General features: G+C 44.3%; 2 protein-coding genes across 4 annotated transcripts; both read left to right on the top strand.

Moving 5' to 3' along the window:
• Positions 1-43: 43 nt before the first annotated feature.
• LOC121648677 (P2Y purinoceptor 2) lies at positions 44-7,169 on the top strand. 3 transcript variants are annotated; one of them, XM_041998939.1, is made up of 2 exons: positions 44-180; positions 6,157-7,169. In XM_041998939.1, exon 2 carries the CDS (start codon positions 6,171-6,173, stop codon positions 7,161-7,163), a length of 993 nt encoding a protein of 330 aa, XP_041854873.1. In that variant the 5' UTR covers positions 44-180; positions 6,157-6,170; the 3' UTR covers positions 7,164-7,169. The 3 variants fall into 3 exon arrangements, with proteins under 3 accessions (XP_041854873.1, XP_041854874.1, XP_041854875.1); XM_041998940.1 differs by lacking the exon at positions 44-180 and adding an exon at positions 2,086-2,222; XM_041998941.1 differs by lacking the exon at positions 44-180 and adding an exon at positions 4,627-4,649.
• A 3,968-nt stretch (positions 7,170-11,137) lies between these two features.
• On the top strand, positions 11,138-22,114 carry arrdc1a (arrestin domain containing 1a). Its single transcript, XM_041998921.1, has 8 exons — positions 11,138-11,299; positions 16,066-16,176; positions 16,494-16,544; positions 17,935-18,089; positions 19,365-19,547; positions 20,297-20,473; positions 20,711-21,224; positions 21,300-22,114. The coding sequence occupies exons 1-8, from the start codon at positions 11,182-11,184 to the stop codon at positions 21,335-21,337; spliced, it is 1,347 nt and encodes a 448-aa protein (XP_041854855.1). The 5' UTR covers positions 11,138-11,181; the 3' UTR covers positions 21,338-22,114.
• Positions 22,115-22,353: the final 239 nt, after the last annotated feature.

Below are 22,353 nucleotides of genomic sequence, written 5' to 3'. Positions count from 1 at the left end.
GGCCACATATGTTGCTGCACATCATGTGTGTTTTTTCACACCTGCCCACAACAGAAAAAAAAAAAAGTTTCCTTTAAGACCTTTTCTGGGCAACTCCCAGCAGCCACTTCTGCAGGCGGTGTGAAAGAAGAGGTGGTGCATTGCATGTGGTTCAGCACACCGAGGACCGCTTCAGCTCTGGTAAGAACCCATCAAACTATCTGCTGTTGACATGATGATGAATTTTATCTCTAATATTCAGTGTTTGAGCAGCTAGAAGAGTCAGATCATGATTAAATGTTTAAATGCTGCTGTGACACCGTGCAGGTAGGTGATGGTTGAACTTATTTCTTAAAATGTTAAAAAAATGTTGCATCTGAATAGTTTTAAAAAATATGCTCATCTGGGTTCTCTGCTGCATGGAGCATACATGAACCAGAGGTTCAATAGATGGTTTTACACATCTGCTATATGTAGCTTTGGGCAGGTTGGACCATAATTGAGTGAAATAAAGGGGGGAAGCCAAAAAGATGATCAACTAGCGTTTGTCGGCCTCAGGGACTGAGGGTACAGATGCAGAGTGATGCTGGGGAAACACAGAAAATCAGAGAACAAGGAAGCTAGGCTGAAGAAAAAGAGGCTGCACAGCAGCTGCTGGATGTTTCCAGATTTAAACTATGTGGAGAGAAAAAAGTCTAAGACAGCATGGAGGTGGAAGCATCATCCTCCGGGCCGCTCTGGGTCATACAGGTACGTGTTTGCTGGTGGGATAAAAAGTAAAACAATGCAGATGGCAGCAGCATGAAAATTCAGCTTCACTAGTAGAGAAGTCTCAGCTGGCTTTGGTAGCTGCACCGTATGCTCCGTCTAATCCTGCAATCTGTAGAAGATCAGCAGTGGGGAGGAGGTGTTTCTCAGTTCCTCACCAGTACTAAGAACAGGAAATGATTTTCCTGCCCTGAAAAGGAGGCCTAAGAGAACGAGATCACTGAGGAGCCAACAAAGATTAATACAATAATCTGGTAGAATTCCCCCAAAATCAGGTGAATAAATGTTTCTTACCCTAGATTTTCTTTTTATGGATTGAATTCATTTTAAATTAAAATAAGATCACCAACCAGACTATTAAACAGTTTGTGTTTCGCTTCAAGATCAGCACATATAGAGATGTCTTCATAATTCAAATATGACCTATCAGACTTTCTGTAAAACTCCAAACTCTTAACAAACATGTCTCCTTCCTGCTCTTGAAGGGTGAAGCTTTACAGCTGTTTTTGTCAGGAGGGAGAACATGGACACAGTCAGAGCCAGAGGGTGTGTCAAACTATTTATAACGACAATTAGTAAAAAAAAAAAACTTTATTATTAACAAAAAATGTAATCATTAAGAAAAGACCGCATAATACATACATCAGAACTAAACAGCTAAATAAAATGTGTAGTTAGTACAGTCTGACTTAAATTTAAAAACAGAAATAATTCTGGTGACAGATGATGACAGGATCCATGATCCAGATTCTTACTGTGGATTGATGCTGTTCGCACATTGATGGTTGAATCGGTGAATATAAGTCTGTGGATCAAATCAGATGACTAAATAGAGCTAACACTGTTTTAAAGAATTTATCTAGTTAATGTAGTCAATAACTCTTCCATCCACACTCAGAGGGTGGGTATCCAAGCTGAAGCAATTTAACAACAATTATATAACGAAGCACTGACGTGCAGCCAGACACAGACGGGCTGGTCTGAGTATCATAAACTGCTGATTTTACTGGGATTTTCACCTACAACTGTCTCTAGGGTTTACAGAAAATGGTCTGAAGAGGAGAAAATATCCAGTGAGCAGCAGTTGTCCAGGCAACTAGAAAAGCAACAGGAGCTGCTGACCATGTCCATCCCTTTATGACCACAGTGGAGCATCTTCTGATGCTACTTCCAGCAGGATAATGCACCATGTCACAAAGCTCAGATCATCTCCACCTGCTTTCTAGAACATGACGATGAGTTCACTGGACTCCAACGGCCTCCACAGCCACCAGATCTCAGTCCAGTAGAGCAGCTTTGGGATGTGGTGGAACGGGAGATTCTCATCATGGATGCAGCCGACAAACCTGCAGCAACTGTGTGATGCTGTCATGTTAATATGGAGAAAACCTCTGAGGAAGGTTTCCACCACCTGCTTCATCTATCACACCAGGATTATACAACACAGCATGAGTCGTAGCAGCAGTGCCGGAAAGGTTGTCGCCACATAGTTTTGTCAGGGTGAAATATGAGGAAACGCTGCACAGATTAAAATGAAGTGTATTTATTTATAGAAGTGAGGTGAAACTTCCCTCTCTCGGTTCCTTCGAGATGCACTGCGTAACTTATTAAAAAGTGACTTAGAGAAAATTTTAATGTTACTAAGAACTGTGGTTCTATTGGTTTCTAGTCACTTTACTAAAATAACTAATGTTTTTTTTCCTCTTAGGATGAACCATTTATATCTGGCTGTGGGTCACATTCACGTTTATGTCTGGAAGAATTTTGGTCACTGACGGCCACCGTCCATTCACAGCTGTATCCGTGTACATTTCTACCACTAGATGCCAGTAGTTCCTACACGCTGGACCTTTAACAACGAGACGATCTCAGACTGAGTTTCTGGTTCTTAGATGCGTGCAGAGCTTCTCCACATCCAGCAGTTAGAGAAGAGAATCTGATCTCTGGTCAGTAAATGTCACCGTTAAGGAGTTTCTTCATTTTGACCCTTTTTAGCAGCTTATAATAACCCGGTACTACTTTTCCTGAGGTTTGTATGACATGACAACACCAGATTTATTGTAGAGGAAGGTACCTTAAAGAATAATGGTCCTCTGGTTCTTGGGGCCACGGGTCCTGCCCTCTGTGTACTGGTAGCCGGATCCCATTGGGGGCCACGCCCCATGGCCATGGGATCTCTGGCTGGGGCTGCCATCCTCCTTGGTGGCTGCTGGTCGTCCGGGCCTCGGGATCGTCTTTGTTGGCTTCTGATCCTGAGAGGGGCCACGGTTTGCTCGATGACGCTGAACATACCGTATTCTCTTTGTTCAGTGCTCACGTGCACACGCTTGTACACTCACTGTGTTGCTGTGAAGGTTTAATACCAACTGTACAGAGGCTGCAGGCAGCTGGTCCAGGTCTGGGTCCCAGCCTGGTGCCCTTTGCTGCAGGTCTTTCCCTGCTCTTTCTGACCTCTAACTAGAGGCCTTTTCTGAGCTTGTCTTCTTATAGGTGCTCCTGATGATTGGCTGCTTTATTTTTCTCAGAGGCTGTGAAGTTTCTCTGCAGGTGCAGCAGCTGTTTTCTCTCTTTTGGGATTTGTAATGTTTTGTATCTTTGAGCTTCTGGTTTGTTTCAGGACTGTTTCAGAAATTTATTTTATCTTTAAATGTCTTCACGGCCTCGTCGCTCAGTACCTGTCGGACATACTCGCGCTCTCTCAGGTGAGCAGATCAGTTGTTTGTAGTTTTTGAGACAAAGAGGACGCTGAAAGGTGACCATACATTTTCAGCTGCTGCCCCTGAACTATAAAATGAGTTAGTTTTGCTTATCAGGCTCACTTCCTGTTTATTGTCTTCTTTTAACACGTATGTTGTCTCATTGGCTTTAAAAGCAGCGTGTCGGATTTCATTGCTACTTTTTTTTAACCTTGTGTGTGTAAACAGCACTTTGGCCAACTGTGTTGTTTTTAAAGTGCTTTGCAAAAGAAGTTGGACTGGAAGTGAATGCACCGCTGCTGTACCTGTGAATGGTACAAGTTAAAATGAAAGTTAGGTCCACAGTAAATATGACTGAAAATATGAATCTGACAGGAACAAAAACATGTACATGACATACAGACATTATTTATAGCTAGATAAGATTTTGTTTATGTGGACTGGACAGTGGAAATGAATGAAAATGATTTAAAAACATGCCATGTAAACACTCGGATTTTAGCCAAAAGGTAAATTTCCCTCTGTTGTCGTGTGATTGAAGCCCAGTTTAACGAGGTCAAGGTTGAGGCCACATCTTATTGTTGGTTTTTAGGTATGAATCCATACCGAGATCTTTGTTCTGAAGGTTCATCGAAGTCATTAGAAAAGCAAGGTGCATCTGGAGGGGAACTCTGTCCACGAGCACTGGACTGGGATACAGCTTCCAGGAGTTGTGGCTTGTTGCACCAACATCTGGAGCATAAGTGGTAGAAAATGGAGTGTAACTGTCACTGGGCTGTTGTTGTTCGCGTCTTTATTTATAAGTATTCAGTTTTATGTAGTTCTGAAGCATTATGTCATGTCTTATAACCCATTTCAGCTGATATGGATGGTTCTGGCTCTAAATGCTAGCGGCTGGTTGTGTCTTCAGTCAGAATGTCAGAGACAAAGAAAAGAAAAGAGAACATCAGGAGTTATTTCACAGTGAGTCAACATAAAAGTTTAAGAGAAAATCCTGTTACCTTTGCATACATCAAGGTGTTTGTCAGGTGAGAAAATCAAAGCAATTCAGAGAGGAGGCGGTGCAGAGGTGGTGCAGAGGTGGTGCAGAGGCGGTGCTGAGGCTGTGCAGAGGCGGTGCTGAGGTGGTGCAGAGGCGGTGCTGAGGCTGTGCAGAGGCGGTGCTGAGGTGGTGCAGAGGCAGGTGCTGAGGCGGTGCAGAGGCAGGTGCTGAGGCGGTGCAGAGGCGGTGCTGAGGTGGTGCAGAGGCAGGTGAGCTGTACTCACTGTTGTAGTTTGGTCTACAAAATCGAATTAAATTTAATCAAAGTCATATTATGACATATTGAGGCGTTTATGACCCTTATATGATATTAAACAGCCTGAAAAAAGACATTTTTTGTTTTGTAAAGTGAGATTAACAATTATGTAGAAAGTGCAATGAGTTAAAATGATCACATATATTTTTTTTTAATTATTAAAGATTCACTAAAAACTGCAGATTTTCTCTGTGACGCCCCCCGTTGATCCAGCATCGTCTTCATCCCTGCATGTGAGATTTCTCCAGCCAGTATCCTGACACTTGTTCTGTCCCTTTCTCCCTTTCTTGTCCTCTCTTCCTCCGATCATGTCTTCTTGCATTTCTTTGCTGGTGCACATTCATGGTGCATGGTGTGTTGATGCGTAAAGCTGAACTCGGCTGCAACGTCACACGGCGTCAAAAACGTGGACATGGCTTCAGGACGCTCCAGAAATGCACATAATAGAAATAATAGATGCCACTGTGGCATCAAACGAGTCAGGAATGCAAAGTTTTAAGGTTGGAAAGTTACGTATCAATGTAAAGCCATTAAGATGTTGCAGCTGTGAATTAATGTTTGCAAATAATTTTTTCAGTTTGTTTTTGTAAATCAAGTTTGTCATCCAGCAAAAAAAAGAAAATAAAAATCAGGTTTGTGAGAGAGCAGAAAGGATTTGAATGGTTGTAAAAAATATTTGTATTTATGGAAAATGATGGAAGTACTTTAGCAAACATCCACAAATGTGAAGCACAAAACATCAGCGTCTGATGCTGTGTATGAACACTGAGCCTGTAGTTACGTAGTGGATGCAAGGATGATGATAAACGTTGGCGTGTTGATCATTTATCACCGTTTCCAGTGAGAACAGTGATAATCTACATGTACCTAGATGGCACCTCAGTCTAAGGTTTCCTACTTTTAAAGCACTTTTACGTAATCTCATGTACAGATTTATGTGCTGATTAGACATGTCTACGCATCTTGTGGCTTTAACAAACCCTGAGAAAAGTCACACAAGATAAAAATCAACTATGTGGAGACGCTGACGCAGGAGCCTTTCTTCTAGTGTCACTCTGACGTTAGGCCAGTCTCCTCTATGTTCTTATATATAGTTTTTATATGGACCTCACTTTTGTCTCTAGAATAAAACATTATGGTTATTATTATTATTATTATTATTATTATTAATAGTAGTAGTATTATTATATCTTTTAAAGGGAACATTTTACTTCAAGGTTTCATTAAGTTGATGAATTATATTTCTTGTCCCTGAGAAGAATATTTTCTGTTATAAACCTCTGCTTGTTCAGTTTTCATCTTAAAAACACAGTATTGTAAATAAACCTCCATCACTTCTTTCTCTTTGTGTCTCTGTCTATGTGGAAGTCAAGCCTCCAGCCTTGTACTGAAGCACCATCCTGCTCTTTCCGCAGGTGTGAGGACGAACATGGATCTGGTTTCTCCTCCAGTCGGTAACAGCAGCAATGCTTCTGCTTCTTGTCTGACGGAGGACAAACACGTTGCCATCGCCGTCTTACTGTGTCTGGTCGTCTTCGTGGGATTTTTACTCAACATCTTCAGCTTGTGGGTCTTCTGCTGCCGGATTCCCTGCTGGACCTCTGGAACCACACTGCAGTTCCACCTGGCCCTAAACGACACCATCATGACCCCCGTCACCCCCCTGATAGCGGCGTACTTCGTCCTGGGGAACAACTGGCCCTTTGGTCGCTTTTTATGTCAGGTCAAGATCGGCCTGCTGAGTTCACATTTCTACGGCAGCACCATGTTCCTGACCCTCATCAGCATCCATCGCTACGTGGCCGTGGTGCACTTCAACAGGAGCTCCTGCTTCAAGCGGAAGGTCTTCGTACGGAGGCTGTGTGCAGCGGTTTGGTCCGTGCTGCTGGTCCAGGCTGTGGTCCACGCGGCAATGCTTCCCTCCAGCAAAGAGGGCGGCAGCAACCAGTGCCTCACCATCCACCAGAGGAACCTGACAGATTCCTACTTCATCATAAACTTCATCCGGTTTATCTTCGGGTTTCTGCTTCCTTTCTGCGTGTCCGCGGCGTGCTACGGACGCGTGGCGAGCACGCTGACCCGCCTCAACATCAGCTCCTCCAAAGGTCTGAAAGTCAAGCTGAAATCTCAGAGGATGATCGGCGTGTGTCTGGTGATATTCGGTCTGTGCTTCCTGCCCATGAACGTGGCGCGAACAGTGGGGGTCATACTGAAGAAATACTACCCGCGGCGCTGCCATGCCCTGCAGCAGATCGAGACGGCGTACTACGCCTCCTGGATTTTAGCAGGAATCAACTGCTGCCTGGATCCTCTCTTATACTTTTTTGGTTCACAGAATTTTCGAGATGCATTCCAGTCTCTGAGGATGGGACAGGAAGAAGCTCCAAACAGGAGCGAATCAGAAATGACGACCAACCAGTAACCTGGAGCGGGACCAGAAAAAAGAAGAAGCTGCAGATGTTGATTTAAAACTAAAACTTTAAACTAACACAGCATGCATAATGTCACGAGGAAGCGTTCAAATCAGACCACAGGTTTCACATCCAGGCTGCGGTTGCTGCTTTAAGTAACTTTGGTTAAAGTTAGGGAGAGACTCAGTTCAAAGGTTGTTTTTGTTTTTTGAAACCTTTATTAACCAGGGAAGTCCCATTGAGATTACAAGTTCTCCTTTTCAATGGAGCCCTGACAGCAGCAGTCCAAATCCATTACAGACAGTAATCATTAAAACAACACAAAACACAAAACACACAGTATAAACACAGAATATAAATCTATAGACAGGAAGCGTAGTTAGCAGGACAAGCAGACACAAGCTGAGTCGGCCTCCCAGGAGTTTAGGACATTTTAAAAGCTCACTGAGATCAGCTCCTGTAGTTTTAAATCAGTCTGTAAGCTGCAGAGGATTTAAATGCCTGTCTGCCTAGTGTAGGGTCAGCTTTAGGGACTGTCAGTAAATAGTTACTCAACCTAAATGAAATATAATCACAAACGTAAGAGATAAAACAAGCCCAGAACGGATTTATAGATAAAATAATACCGATGTGAAAGTCTGCGTATGGAAGGGAAGCCGCTGAACTTCTATCTGAACCATGAAGGTGCCGTGGTGACTGAGAGCTTTGCAGCCGTCATGAACCTTCAGGCACCGGGCTGCAAACTGTCCAGAGAACCCAAGGACAAAGTTAAAGTCATATTAAAGTCATATTAAATGTAATTATTGCTAACAGACTTTGTGCTGCACACCTGCAAAGTTAAACATCTCTTTGTCTTGTATTTAGATTGCAAATCTTCTTTGACATTATATCTGCTGGTAAAACTTTTTCTATGAATCCACAATTATCTGTAAAATAAATCTGAATTTAAGTGTTCTGAAATTACATGAATAAAATTCTGCTTTAACCTCAAAATAAAATTATATAAAGTGACTTTGTGCTACATGTTAATACAACTTTATTAGGATATTAGGTCAAATATAACTGGTTGGTTTGGAGGTCGGAGTCTGAGAGCGGTGTCTGAAATGTGATGGAGGAAATCTGTTTTTCTTCACGCTCATCTTTCTGTTTCATTAGACCAGAACCAGAGTTCCAGCACCAGCTTCCTGTCCGATCAGATTGCTGATGATCCAACAACATGATCATTAACGCTTCCATCCGTCTGGAGTCCATGCCGGCTGCTCCTCAGCTGCTCCTCAGCTGCTCCTCAGCTGCTCCTCAGCTGCTCCTCAGCTGCTCCTCAGCTGCTCCTCAGCTGCTCCTCGGCTTCACTGTAACCAGCTTTGCTTCTGTGTAGCTGCCGGTGGTGGTTCACGCTGACTTCTCTGGATGGAAATCTCTTTTTTCTGCTGCTTTCTTCCACTTCACTCCTAAACATCAGCTGTTTGTTTCTCATTTATTTTTATGCATGTTTTCTGTTTTCAGTTTTCCTTTGAGTTGTGTGTTTCTGTGTGTTTCCCCTCAGCACCTTCACACAGCTAACTGGTTCTCTTGTTTCCTGCCAGTCAGCCGCTCATTAATCTAAACCAGAGAATGCACCGTGTTTAATACAAAACCCTCTAAACACAGAATCAGCTTTCCCTGAAATGACCTTGTAATCGATATGAAACGTATCATCTGCCATACTGAGGACTGACCGATGTTCTGCTGTTAAAAACCTTCTTTAAGGCAGGTCTCTCCAACTCCGGCCCGCCAGGACTCCGGTCCTCCAGGACCACCGTCCTGCAGGTTTTAGATGCTTCCTGCCCATAGACTGTAAAAGATGGGCGGAGCCTCCATGACGTCACTCGTAGGTTTCTGTAGCGCAAAAGTGAAGCTCGTTGGGCGTTCCCTCCGTCGCCATCTTGGTAGCGTCACGAGTGTCGTTAGTCCCGGATAATCCAAAAATGGGCAAAGAGGTGGAGCTCAGAGGGGACTGTGAAGGTGGAGGTGGATGATTGACACCCATCAAACTCCGATCTGCCTGTAGCTAAGAGCTAACCGAGCTAACCGAGCTAACGGTAGCTAACCAGCTAACGGCGGTAGGCGGGCTTAAGCTAAGGCGCGCTGTTAGCCGGTGTTGTGTCAGTTTAGCATACGCATCAGAGTAGCATACTTTACATTAATGTGCATGCGGGTTAAGGTTTGGTGCAGTCGTCAGTTTGCACCATGTGTATGCTGATCTGACAATGTATGCTAAACCGATAGAACACCTGCTAAAAACGTGGTGCTGACATCTACCTTCTTTCCACGGATTTTGGATACCTGTCAATCAAAAAGACACACCCCAAATTATGCCGAATTTCAAGATTAAACATCAAAACAGATGAGTTAGAAAAAAATTCACCCCCCTCACAGTTGTCATGAAGGTAAACTTGACCTATTAATCCTAAAATGGATTTTTGTACCAGGCTTTAAACATGTTTATTCTGCTGTGAAGTTGGTCTTTTTAACATGGGAGTCTGTGGGGATTTGCTCTGTTTTGGAGCCCCTAGTGGATGAGGGGGGAACTGCAAGTTTCTGCACTCCTGCATAGACTTCACATTTTACAGGTGGAGGTTGCTGCTTGTTTCTGCCCCATTACATCTGATTCTGCTTGTCCAGCTCTACACAATGACCCATGAATAAACCTACAGGAGAGCCCTACCTGAAGAAATCATTTTCAAAACGTCTGTCTTCGATGGTTATATGAATGGTTATTATATAACTATAGTCATACATATATACACACACACACACATATATATATATATATATATATATATATATATATATATGTGTGTGTGTATATATATAAGACACTATCCAATTCACTTTAGTCCAGTTCTAAGACAGACTGTTTAATCCACCATTGGTTTCTCCCATATTTTCTGGTCCCACTCAGGACTGAAACCAGCTGGCTTTATGCTTTAAAATGAGATTCTCACCATAAATAATGTGTTCTGTCTGAGCCTTTTGATAAAGTTAAATTAATAACATACTTCTTTTTCTTAAAGTAGGGACAATGTGTGGACAGTAATTACAAGGACTCTGAATGTTCAAAGCCTCGGGACCCCCTGTGCTCTCTGGGGGACCCCCTTGGTAGTTCCTGGACCCCAGGTTGGAAACCACTGCACTGTGATCCATATTAGTCCAATTTATAATAACTGTGTTCATGTAATCCAGTTCATAAATAATGACCGAGCTCAGGAAACCAGCAGATTAGATCCAGTCTTTATTCAATCCTCCATCCTGAGTTAGAGATAGTGGAGAGGAAAACCTCCATCAGAACCAGAACCAGGAAGGAAGACCTTCACCAGAACCAGAACCAGGAAGGAAGACCTCCATCAGAATCAGAACCAGGAATAAAACCCTCCATCAGAACCAGAACCAGGAAGGAAAACCTCCATCAGGACTAGAACTAGGAAGAAAAACCTCCATCAGGACCAGAACCAGGAAGATCGTGCCTATCTGGACTGGGTGGGGGTGGAGAGGACAGGAAAGAGGATGAACCGGCAGCAGAACTCTGATCCAGGGATTCCTGCTGAGGAAGAACGTCAGCTATTTCTTTTATTTTATTCTAATTTAGTTATTTTTCAGGTGTATTGAGGGAAAAACGTCCCCCTGTTAAAACAAAGGTTTAATGGGTAAATTTATGCCAAAGGTCTGAATTAAAGAACGTTTATTTATTTGTTTTAATTAGAACTAATTTATTATATTTTGGAAACAGTGTGAAGCTGAACTTTTATCCTCTAGCAAGTTCCTCATGACACAAATCAGACTAAAAACATTATTTTTGACACATTTTTAATGTCAGATAAACAGTTTATTTCAGTTCCACGTAAAGAGCTGATTGAACACCAGCAGACAGCGGGCAGCGCACGTTACGTACACCTGTCATGACGTCAATGAAAGGGGGCGGGTCTTGGATGAGGAAAAGTTGTTTGTAGTCAGCGGTGTATCCAGGTGATCTTCAGTTCGGGACGAACCAACATGGGGAAGCTGGAGGCGCTGAGGATCGTGTTTGAGCAGAATAAGGACGTGTACAGTCCGGGAGACGCCATCTCCGGGACGGTGACGGTGAAAGTCAACCAGCCGCTGCAGTGCAAAGGTAAGAACTCACCTGCACACGAGCCTCGACCAACAAGGAAGCAAGAATTCAGCCCAGGTTGCACGAGGGGCGATTACAGACCAGGGCGCGCGCGATGGTTTCACCCGGAAACTAGTTTGTTTAAATAAATTTAATATTAAAGGCCTCGCTGAGGAAGACTCGCGTTAGTCTTCATCGTTCAGGATCAGAGATGTTTAATGGAAATTATTAAAAATGGTATCTGATGTTTATTTATGTACAACCACAACCCTGGAGATGAGATAATATAGTTTTATATATTTATTTAGTTATTTAAATTTGAGTTAGACCAAAGTTCTGCTTTTAACTTAAACTTCCTGTAAAGCAAAATGTCACCATGAAGAAGTTTTTACTGGATTTAAAGCTTTAATAGAAACATGAGTTTTGTATTAATGTTATCAGCCAGCAGTTAATAAATTTAGATAAATGCTGAAATGTGTCCAGAATGACCTCTGCTGGTTCATGTCCTGCTCTTAGAGGAGAATTCACCAGAAGACTCGGAGACATGTCGGATACGAGCATCAGGTCTCTGACAGAAGACAATAAAACTGCCTGTTTATTTGTAATAACCTCACTTTTATTTTCATGGAGTTAAAGTTCGTCGTGTTTTCCGGTTTGATTCCAGCAGTTTGTCATAACTGAAAACCTAAAAACACGATCTTGTTTTTCACGACTGATGTTGGATCGTTGGAATTTTAAGTTTTTGTTTTTATCTTTTGATTTTTGACCCCCCCACAAAGCAGCTGAGCTGGAGTTGGTTTAGTGAGGATAGCAGGTAAATAGTAGCAGGAATAACTGGAAATAAGGAAAAAGTGGAAACATGGAAATAGTTTCTGTTGTGTGTTTGTTTCAATAACAATATTTTTTCTCCTGAAAGCCAAGACTTGAGAGAACGATGAGATGAGAAAAGGTTTGGTCACTGTTGGTCTGTGTGTTATTTCTACAAAGGTTCGGCTTCTACAGGCTGCTTTATATTTAGGTTAAAACAAAAACAAAGGTAGTTAAAACAGTAAAAGATGTTTGGAGTTTTAAGGGTTAAAACAGTGTTTGTCTTTGTTCTGGATGTGCTTGTTGGAATATTTCCAGTGAATCTAACAGTGAAGATCACAGCTCTTCAGACTCGTCACTGTGCTGATTGAAAACCTGAATTTTTGTGTTTAGGTGGAGAAGCTCTGTTTACGCTGGGAGACGTTCTTACTGTAACTCTGCTGCCTTTTAACTGTTTGGTTTGTGTTTCTGTCTGGATGTTGACATGGCTCTGCATCGGGAGTGTCCTTCAGAGATTGTGGTTTCTCCGGTCGGGCTGCATTCCTCTTCTGGTGCAGCTGGTCACACTGTCGGCTTCTCTGTTGAAACAGTTTGATGGGCTGTAACATGAGATCAGACACATTACCGGGTAAACACTGGATTCCCTCAGGTTACTGCAGGACTGGTTGAAGCTGGGACTAAAAGGACAGATTCTCTCACCACACACACGATGTAGATCAGAATTTATAAAGACGAGAAAATTCAAGCTGTTTTTGAGTCATTCAGCTCAGAGGAGGAGTTATAAAAGTTGCTGTCTCGCCTCCTTTCAGGAGAAAGTAGCTAAACGGCCTGTTTCTAGCCAAAGTAAAGAGCTTCTATCCACGTATCTGCAGGATGAGGGATGTTATGTAAGCAAGACGAGAGAAGTTTGAGTTTTTTCACAGTTCAGACGTGATTTCACACCAGATACCTGAAAAAGATCTCACCAACCCTGCTGGGTCATCCAAGACCGATTCAATCTGACAAATCCTCGTCCGTTCAGTTCCTGATCCACAACTATCTGCTGTCTCAGACCGGCCTCTGGACCAGTTCCTGATATCTGGAACCACGTGCTGCTTCTGGACCAGTTCCTGATATCTGGAACCATGTGCTGCTTCTGGACCGGCTTCTGGACCAGTTCCCGATATCTGGAACCATGTGCTGCTTCTGGACCGGCTTCTGGACCAGTTCCCGATATCTGGAACCATGTGCTGCTCCTGGACCGGCTTCTGGACCAGTTCCTGATATCTGTAACTACGTGCTGCTTCTGGACCAGTTCCCAATATCTGGAACCATGTGCTGCTTCTGGACCGGCTTCTGGACCAGTTCCCGATATCTGGAACCATGTGCTGCTTCTGGACCGGCTTCTGGACCAGTTCCCGATATCTGGAACCATGTGCTGCTCCTGGACCGGCTTCTGGACCAGTTCCTGATATCTGGAACCATGTGCTGCTTCTGGACCGGCTTCTGGACCAGTTCCTGATATCTGGAACCATGTGCTGCTTCTGGACCGACCTCTGGACCAGTTCCTGATATCTGGAACCATGTGCTGCTTCTGGACCGGCTTCAGGACCAGTTCCTGATATCTGGAACCATGTGCTGCTTCTGGACCAGCTTCTGGACCAGTTCCTGATATCTGGAACCATGTGCTGCTTCTGGACCGGCCTCTGGACCAGTTACTGATATCTGGAACCATGTGCTGCTTCTGGACCGGCTTCTGGACCAGTTCCCGATATCTGGAACCATGTGCTGCTTCTGGACCGGCTTCTGGACCAGTTCCCGATATCTGGAACCATGTGCTGCTCCTGGACCGGCTTCTGGACCAGTTCCCGATATCTGGAACCATGTGCTGCTTCTGGACCGGCTTCTGGACCAGTTCCCGATATCTGGAACCATGTGCTGCTCCTGGACCGGCTTCTGGACCAGTTCCCGATATCTGGAACCATGTGCTGCTCCTGGACCGGCTTCTGGACCAGTTCCCGATATCTGGAACCATGTGCTGCTCCTGGACCGGCTTCTGGACCAGTTCCTGATATCTGGAACCACGTGCTGCTTCTGGACCAGTTCCCGATATCTGGAACCATGTGCTGCTTCTGGACCGGCTTCTGGACCAGTTCCCGATATCTGGAACCATGTGCTGCTCCTGGACCGGCTTCTGGACCAGTTCCTGATATCTGGAACCATGTGCTGCTTCTGGACCGGCTTCTGGACCAGTTCCTGATATTTGGAACCATGTGCTGCTTCTGGACCGGCCTCTGGACCAGTTCCTGATATCTGGAACCATGTGCTGCTTCTGGACCGGCCTCTGGACCAGTTACTGATATCTGGAACCATGTGCTGCTTCTGGACCGGCTTCTGGACCAGTTCCCGATATCTGGAACCATGTGCTGCTCCTGGACCGGCTTCTGGACCAGTTCCCGATATCTGGAACCATGTGCTGCTTCTGGACCGGCTTCTGGACCAGTTCCCGATATCTGGAACCATGTGCTGCTTCTGGACCGGCTTCTGGACCAGTTCCCGATATCTGGAACCATGTGCTGCTCCTGGACCGGCTTCTGGACCAGTTCCCGATATCTGGAACCATGTGCTGCTTCTGGACCGGCTTCTGGACCAGTTCCTGATATCTGGAACCATGTGCTGCTTCTGGACCGGCTTCTGGACCAGTTCCCGATATCTGGAACCATGTGCTGCTCCTGGACCGGCTTCTGGACCAGTTCCCGATATCTGGAACCATGTGCTGCTTCTGGACCGGCTTCTGGACCAGTTCCTGATATCTGGAACCATGTGCTGCTTCTGGACCGGCTTCTGGACCAGTTCCCGATATCTGGAACCATGTGCTGCTCCTGGACCGGCTTCTGGACCAGTTCCCGATATCTGGAATCATGTGCTGCTTCTGGACCGGCTTCTGGACCACTTCCTGATATCTGGAATCATGTGCTGCTTCTGGACCAGCTTCTGGACCAGTTTCTGATATCTGGAATGTTCTGTGTGTGTTTGGTGTAACCAAACCACAACCGACCGTTTGACTCCATCATGGTCATCATCCAGACTGCTAGGTTTAAGCCATTTGGAGATATACTGCAGCTTGTTAGCTAAGACGTGGTGATTAAAGTTGGGCTGTGTTTACATGATGGAGAGATTTAATGTGATCATAAGACTTTTGACATGCGCAGGTGTCTGCTGGTCCGGAAGAAGGAGAGTTTTCTTTTTTAACCTCTTGACGATCAAGATGGAGGTTAATAATTGTGATAATTACACAGAACCATTGAGTTGTGGATCCTGACCTCTTTCAGTTTCTAACACAAACCTTCAGCCACCACAGTCCCGTTCTGTGATGCTGCCGCCATCTTTAAGTCCTCCCTGAAACCCCCGGCTGGTTGAAGCGTGCTCAGAAACGACCATGAGAAGGTTTAAACCAGCCGTCTCCATCGGACTGGAAATTCCTTCCTATCGAATCAGCTGACAGGCTTACAGGACACCTTTGTTCTGATTGGACGTTGGTTCTCCAGTAAACACAGTTTCTGCTGGAAACTAACGCTTTTATTCCAGATATCTGCTGAGACATTTAATTCTGTTCTCAACATGAAATTTAGTTTGTTTTGGTAAGAAATGAGATATAATCTGTTAATTTACTTATATTTTAAACTTGTCTGAGGTGAGTTTAATCTTGTTAATGTTCTAATAAATTTATTCTACTTAAGTAGAAACAGTTTGTCCCTGAGGGACAATTTATGGCACAGAGTAGGTTTGCTGAATGTAGGAAGTAAAAAACAAAGAAAAGAAGAAACGAGTAGCCCTGCCTCTACAGCTGTTTCCACCAACAGGTCGATTCTTCGCCGGCAGAAACTGGGACGGAAACATAAAACCCAATCAGACTGGAGGCCTGGTGGTCTCAGAGTCTGGGACTGGTAGTTTAGTGGAGTTGAATCTAACGTCTTTGTGTGTTTTTTTCTCATCTCCAGCGATCAAAGTGAACTGCAACGGTTTCTGTGGCGTCACCAACAAGGTCAACGACACGTCCTGGACGGTGGAGGAGCAGTACTTCAACAGCTCCATCGCTGTTGCAGACAAAGGTACCGCAGCTGAGCAGAGACCCGTCCAGCCTCCTGGTCCGGCCGGTAGCTTAGATGTCTGCTGAAATCAGATAAAATCAGTGTCTTTTTATTGGTGTGTGCGTGATGGAAGCAGAGTGGAGAGCTGGAACTAAGTGAGGAAGTGGAGGCTCTGCTTTCCCTGCAGCCTGAGGCGGAGCAGCTTGAGGTGGAGCAGCTTGAGGCGGAGCAGCTTGAGGTGGAGCGGCCTGAGGCGGAGCGGCCTGAGGCGGAGCAGCCTGCTGGGGAACAGCAGAGCCATTGTTTCCACTGACGGATCTTATCTGTGTCTCCTACAGGAACCCTGGCACAGGGAGATCACACGTTTCCCTTCAGGTTCCTCATTCCAGGTAGGACTGAGTGATGAAGGCTTGTTCCTGCACATTCCTTCCCATCTTTGTCATTTCCTGTCCTGACTGACGTGTTTCTGCAGGTTAATGTTTACCTTTATTCTTCTGTGGGTGGAGCTTTGACTTTATGATACTCTTGTTCTGTTTATTACACCAAAGTAGCGGTGAAATGTAGATCTAAAGCTGTTAGTGTGTACAGATGTCTGCAGAAGCATGCTGCATTCACTCGGAAAACAAAAAAAAATCCTCTTTCTGAACAAACAAGACTGTTAACTTAAACTTTCTCTACAAAATATGACATTTTTATTTAGTTTTTTAATGAAAAAAATGTGTTTTATTTAATTTTCTTCTTGTGCTTTACAGCATCATTGCAAGGAGAAAAAAAAAGATAATTATACAAAAATGAAACGTTTAATGGGGAGACTTGACATTACTGTTGTGGGTGAAAAAGCGTCGCTGGGAACCCGTTTGGGAACCACTGGTGTGAAGCGATAGATTCCCGGGCTGCTTCTGCTCCTGCTGGAGCTGCACTGGGTTTTCTCTGATTGGTCGTCTCTGCAGGGTAGACCTGGACAGGTCTCCAGTCCATTGCAGGACCAACACAGATCCAAAAATAACTCGTACTCGGTCCTAGAGAGGCTTCAGACTGACTAACCCAACATGCCCGGAGTCTGGGAGAAACCCACACACACTATACAATTAATATCTACAGTAATATTTATTTTTTCACATTCCAGATCCATCTCTACTGATTTGATATGGAAATATATATTTTATCTTTATGGTGGGCTGTTTTAGGGTTTGTTTAGAGTTGTTTTTATTGTATATGGTTTAATCCTGAAGCTTTTACTTACATTTGCCTGAAGAAGAATAAAACTGCAGGTTTTTATAGTAGAGATGTTTGTGTTTTATGTGTCGGAGCTTTATCTCAACATTTTCATTAGTCACAACTAAACGTCCAAACCGTGATGTCAGCAGCGGCTGGTCACTCCTTGATGATGTCATCTGCTTGCAGTGAGCTCTTTAATTCACTTCAGAGTTTGTTTAAAACATTTTAGTACCTTGAATCATATATACTTCTGTTCCTCGTGACCTCGCCCCTCACATTTCTGCTGTGCGTCGTATTGATAGAACAAACTCAGAACAAAGTTGTCTTTGTGTTCAGGTTCCTCCTTTCAGGTGAGGCTTTCTCTGCAGGATGATGTAAAAAAGAAACTGAAAACCAGCCCAACTGGTCCTTTTTACTGCTGCGGAGCTCGATGTGTCATTCACATCGTTTCTTTCAATGTCAGCTGCTGATCAGGACTTTTTTATTAATAATGTAGACATAAAAACAGGGAATCTTGACTCTGTGTTTAATCTGACTACTTATATTTTCTCTTTCCAACAGCCACAGCTCCGACATCCTTCGAAGGCAGCTACGGGAGGATCGTTTACAGAGTGAGGGCTTTTATCGACACGCCACGGTTTTCCAAGGACTACAGCACCGAGAAACCGTTCTACCTGCTCCGACTTCTGAACCTGAACGAGCTGCCGGACATATGGGTGAGACGTTACAGATGTCCTCCACTGGTTGGACCCGTTCATTATAAACAATTTTGCTAACAAAATGGATGTTTAACAGATTAGAATGACTAAAGCTGGAACTCATGCGGCGTCTGCATTACCGCGTAGCTGAGCTGGTGAGTTTGCTCTCACACTCGAGCGTAGGGGAACACATCGTTTAGGTGTCTTGTTGCAGTTTCTCCTCCTAACCTGAAGGTGGCAGCAGGGGTGGCATCAGCCGGTAAACTCACCAGGTTGGAGTTCTTTTGATGGTTCAGTTCCTGTTTTAAAACAGCAATGGCGTCCATCATGATGCATGAGCTTGTGGAAGGAAACAAAGAAATAATTCGATCAGACTCTCACCAACTCGATCCATTGGTTGTTGTTTTATAAAAAAGGTTGTTACCACACAAATTCAGCGAGAAGATCCAACAATCCGGAAACACGTAATCCCAAACTGACCAATCATAAGGGACTACCTCTGCGTCACCGTCTGCGTAGCAGGGGTGCACGTCAAACCTCCAGACCTCCATGATGCATATGGAGGTGACGCCGTGACCGACTTCACACAGACGCTCCATCTTCCAGAGGTTGGAGTTTGGGATGGAGGTTGACCTTCCAGCAGGACAACGGCCTCCAGCATCCTGATGAAGAAACAACAGAGAAGTTACCTGTAGTTCAGTCATTGCTGCACCTGAAGCCACTGGATCCACTCACACATGAAAACATCATGTCTGGAAGAAGTTTGGCCACTGACGGCCACCGTACATTCACAACATGCTATACTCATCTTCACCACCAGATGCAGGAATTCTTACACACTGGACCTTCTTTATTATTAATTATTTATGTAACTTCAGCAAACAGGATATTTTTTTTTACATATTTATACATAAACTACATTTAAATTGAGGCTACAAAGCAAAATGCAGGAATTCTGATCCTGGAAGCCACGAGAATCTAAAACGATGAATCTGCTTTAATCCTCATGTCTGACTGAACTATGAAACTAGACTGAAGGTTTACATCATCACCGCTGAACTCTCAGAGTTTAAACCAGCAGTCTGTGTTTGATGACATCAGTTCAGCAGGAAGAATGAAGTGATCTGATAAGTGTTAGTCAAATCTGTCTGGTCTGTAACACGATGCTGGTCTCTGGAGACCAGCGGCTCGGTTCCTCTGTCTCATTCAGCAAATTCTTCTCAAGGATTTAATTTTCTAGATGTTTAACTAAACTGATGCCAAGAAAACAAATTTCTGTCCTTCTCTTTGCAGGGAAGCTGCTCGTCAGCGATAACCCAGCAGTTCACCTACATGCTGATGAAAACGGGCACCGTGGTGCTGAAGGCCCAAACAGACATGAAGGGTTACACCCCGGGTCAGGTCATCCAGGTGACGGCCAGCATCCAGAACCAGTCTGGGAAGACCACGGGGAACATAGCAGCCAGCCTGGTGCAGGTAAACACTTTTCTGTTGTTTATCTATCTCACAGTTTTAACCGGAGACGTCGCCCCCTGCTGGTCGTTGAGCAGAGTTCAGTCTGGAACAGCATCACCTCTGGAGGACGCTGCAGCAGCTCTTTGGTTATTTTTCCTTTTAAAGACCCAGATGTTCTGTGTTTAGGAGAACATGAAACATTGACGCCAGAGAAGCAGGAATTTGTTTTCAGTTAAAAGCTTTAAAAGTTTGCTTTTGCCCCCTTACCTCTTAACAATAATATGTAATAATTAGCTCCGGAGATGATTACTGGACGTGCTTTTTTTCCAGATTAATCTATGTTTGGTCTTTTTCTGCTGGATGTTAGTTAAGTAAAACATGTCAGTTTATAACAGAACTCAGTGTGTGTCAATAACCTGCAGATGCTTCTGGTTCATATGAAGTGTGATGGATGGACCTCTGATGATATCAGATCCTTTGGTTTTGATCAGCCCTATTCATGACGCCTCATTTTAGTTGAGAATCAATGAAAACTGACTGATGCACAATAAACTTTTTCACTCCTGATACCGATGCTGATATCTGAGCTTTAGTATCGACCCGTACCGACCTGATATGATCCAGAAAAACATATATATATATATATATATATATATATATACACAGTGAGAAGTTTTTATTCCTATAGATTATCCAGAGTTTCCGATATCTCTCAAACTTAGTATTTGAATTGTCCAGCTCATGAGTCTCTGTGTCCTGGTGGGTTTCAGAGAGTGACCTATGAGACCAAGAAGCCCACACATGATGTGAGGACCATCGCGGAGGTGGAGGGGGGGACGGTGAAGGCTGGGAAGGAGGTGGAGTGGAAGGAGCAGATCATCATTCCTTCCCTTCCCCAGTCGTCCCTCGTCGGCTGCGATCTTATAAAGATCGAATACTACGTTAAAGTAAGATGTTTGTCTCTGCTTCTCTGAAAACAGAAGAAAAGTTTAGAGTAGTTTTTAATGTGGTGAAGGCAGCAGGTTCAGGAGAAGTCTGATTGTTTCCTCTTTAAATGTACAGAAACTTACTGGTCTGATGTATAAATAAAAAATATTCAGGATGTTTTTCCAAGGTGTTTTTATAACAATGCATGAAATATTTAGTCATTTCAACCATCATCATCCTTTTCCTCTCCGTCTCAGGTGTGTCTGAAGTCACCTGACGTCATGTTGATGCTACCCGTCCAGATCGGGAACATCTCACTGGACAAAAAACGCCGTCCCACCAAGAAATCGTCTCCTCCTTCCACCGAAGATGCACCGGCTTCCGTCTCCACACCGGACACCTCCGCCTCTTCCTCCTCACCCTCTCTGCCCCCTCGCCCCGCCCCCAAACCTGCTCCCCGGCTCACTCCTCGCTCCAGAAGCTCCGCCCACAACTCCCCCAGCGCTCCTCCTGCTGAGTACCACCCTGGAGCAGAAGGTGGGGCCCCCATGAACGAAGACTTCTCCAGTAAGCGCCAGTCCCAGCTGGTTTCACCCAACGCCTTCAGCTACGCCCCGGGTCTGTTTTTTGGCCAGAACCAGCAGCCCGCCGGGCCTTCTGCAGCCCCGACCGGGTCGGTGGGGGCTGCAGCTCTTTACCCCTCTCTAACCGGCTCCATGGAGACGCCGCTCATCCCGCCTCCAGACTACAGCTGCTCAAATTATCCACAAGGTTGGTTTGCACGCGCTCAGTTTGCAGCTTCACCTGATGGTGTGTCGTGAGTGTGACGGTGTGTGTCTGTTACAGAGGCTCCGCCTACTTACAACGAGAGCTGCAACACATGAAGCCGACGACGAGGCGGAAACGGGGATGGCGATTGGCTCATGAAGTTTTTTATTTTTTTCTTTGTTTTTAAAGAAAAGGCTGGAGTGAAGAGGAGGCTGTGCACCTTTCAGGTGCTTTTCCAGAGTTCGGTCATTTTAAAATCCAAGAATCCAAGAATCCAGCAGGGATTTGGTTTTTATATCTTTTAGGCTGTTGCTCCCAGATTTTCTGTTTGAGGATTGTAACTTTAAGTGAACTGAGCCACAGCCAAACACGAGTCTTTAAATCAAGTTATTTTTGCACTTTGAAACTAAAAACATGGAGATGACTTTTTCTTAGTCGAGTCACATTTTTGTTATTTAGAAATCTTCAGATGGCATCTGTGATGTCATGTTTTATGTCTGAAAATCAGGGAGAAACGAGCTCATCTGGAGTTTAATCTGATTTCTGTACAAGTTAAACCAGAAAATCTTCTTTTGTTAGCGTACAGCTGTGGGGGGACGTGACGTCTTGTTGGGTTCAGTCTCAACATTTCTGCTGGTGATTGCTGCAGGTTGGATGTAAATGTTGTTGTTGGCTCTTTTCCTTCCTCTGCTGATTTTGTTGGTTCTCTACATGAAAACCTTCCAGACATCTGTGTCTGTCTGTAAGTGGCTGCACAGTGATGCAGTTTCACTGTGATTTGAGCTTTTAATCTTTTACTCATCTTTAGTTTTGTTAAATCCATCAAACGACTTTAATTTATTGTTCTGAATGTTTTCCAGCTGATGTTTGTAGTCCAATAAATCTGTTAAAAACACGGCTGAGATGTTTGTTTTTCACCAGATTCTGTTTCTTGACACTGATGTTGGAGCTAAAAAACAAACACACGTTGACGTGTGTTTCTTACTGCACAAATATGCAAATTTCTTCTTTTTGGGTTCTTTTAATATCAATCAGTCCTGGTTTAAATGCTGCAGCTTGTCTAAGAATTATTACTGACCATCAGGACTTCTTTCTGGTCGTCATCTTCATCAGGTCCATCTTCTAGTACCGG

Source organism: Melanotaenia boesemani, chromosome 11, assembly GCF_017639745.1.
Source record: "Melanotaenia boesemani isolate fMelBoe1 chromosome 11, fMelBoe1.pri, whole genome shotgun sequence".
Classification (NCBI taxonomy): domain Eukaryota; kingdom Metazoa; phylum Chordata; class Actinopteri; order Atheriniformes; family Melanotaeniidae; genus Melanotaenia; species Melanotaenia boesemani.
The sequence above is the reverse complement of the archived record's forward strand: the minus strand, read 5'-3'. Positions and strand labels throughout refer to the sequence as shown.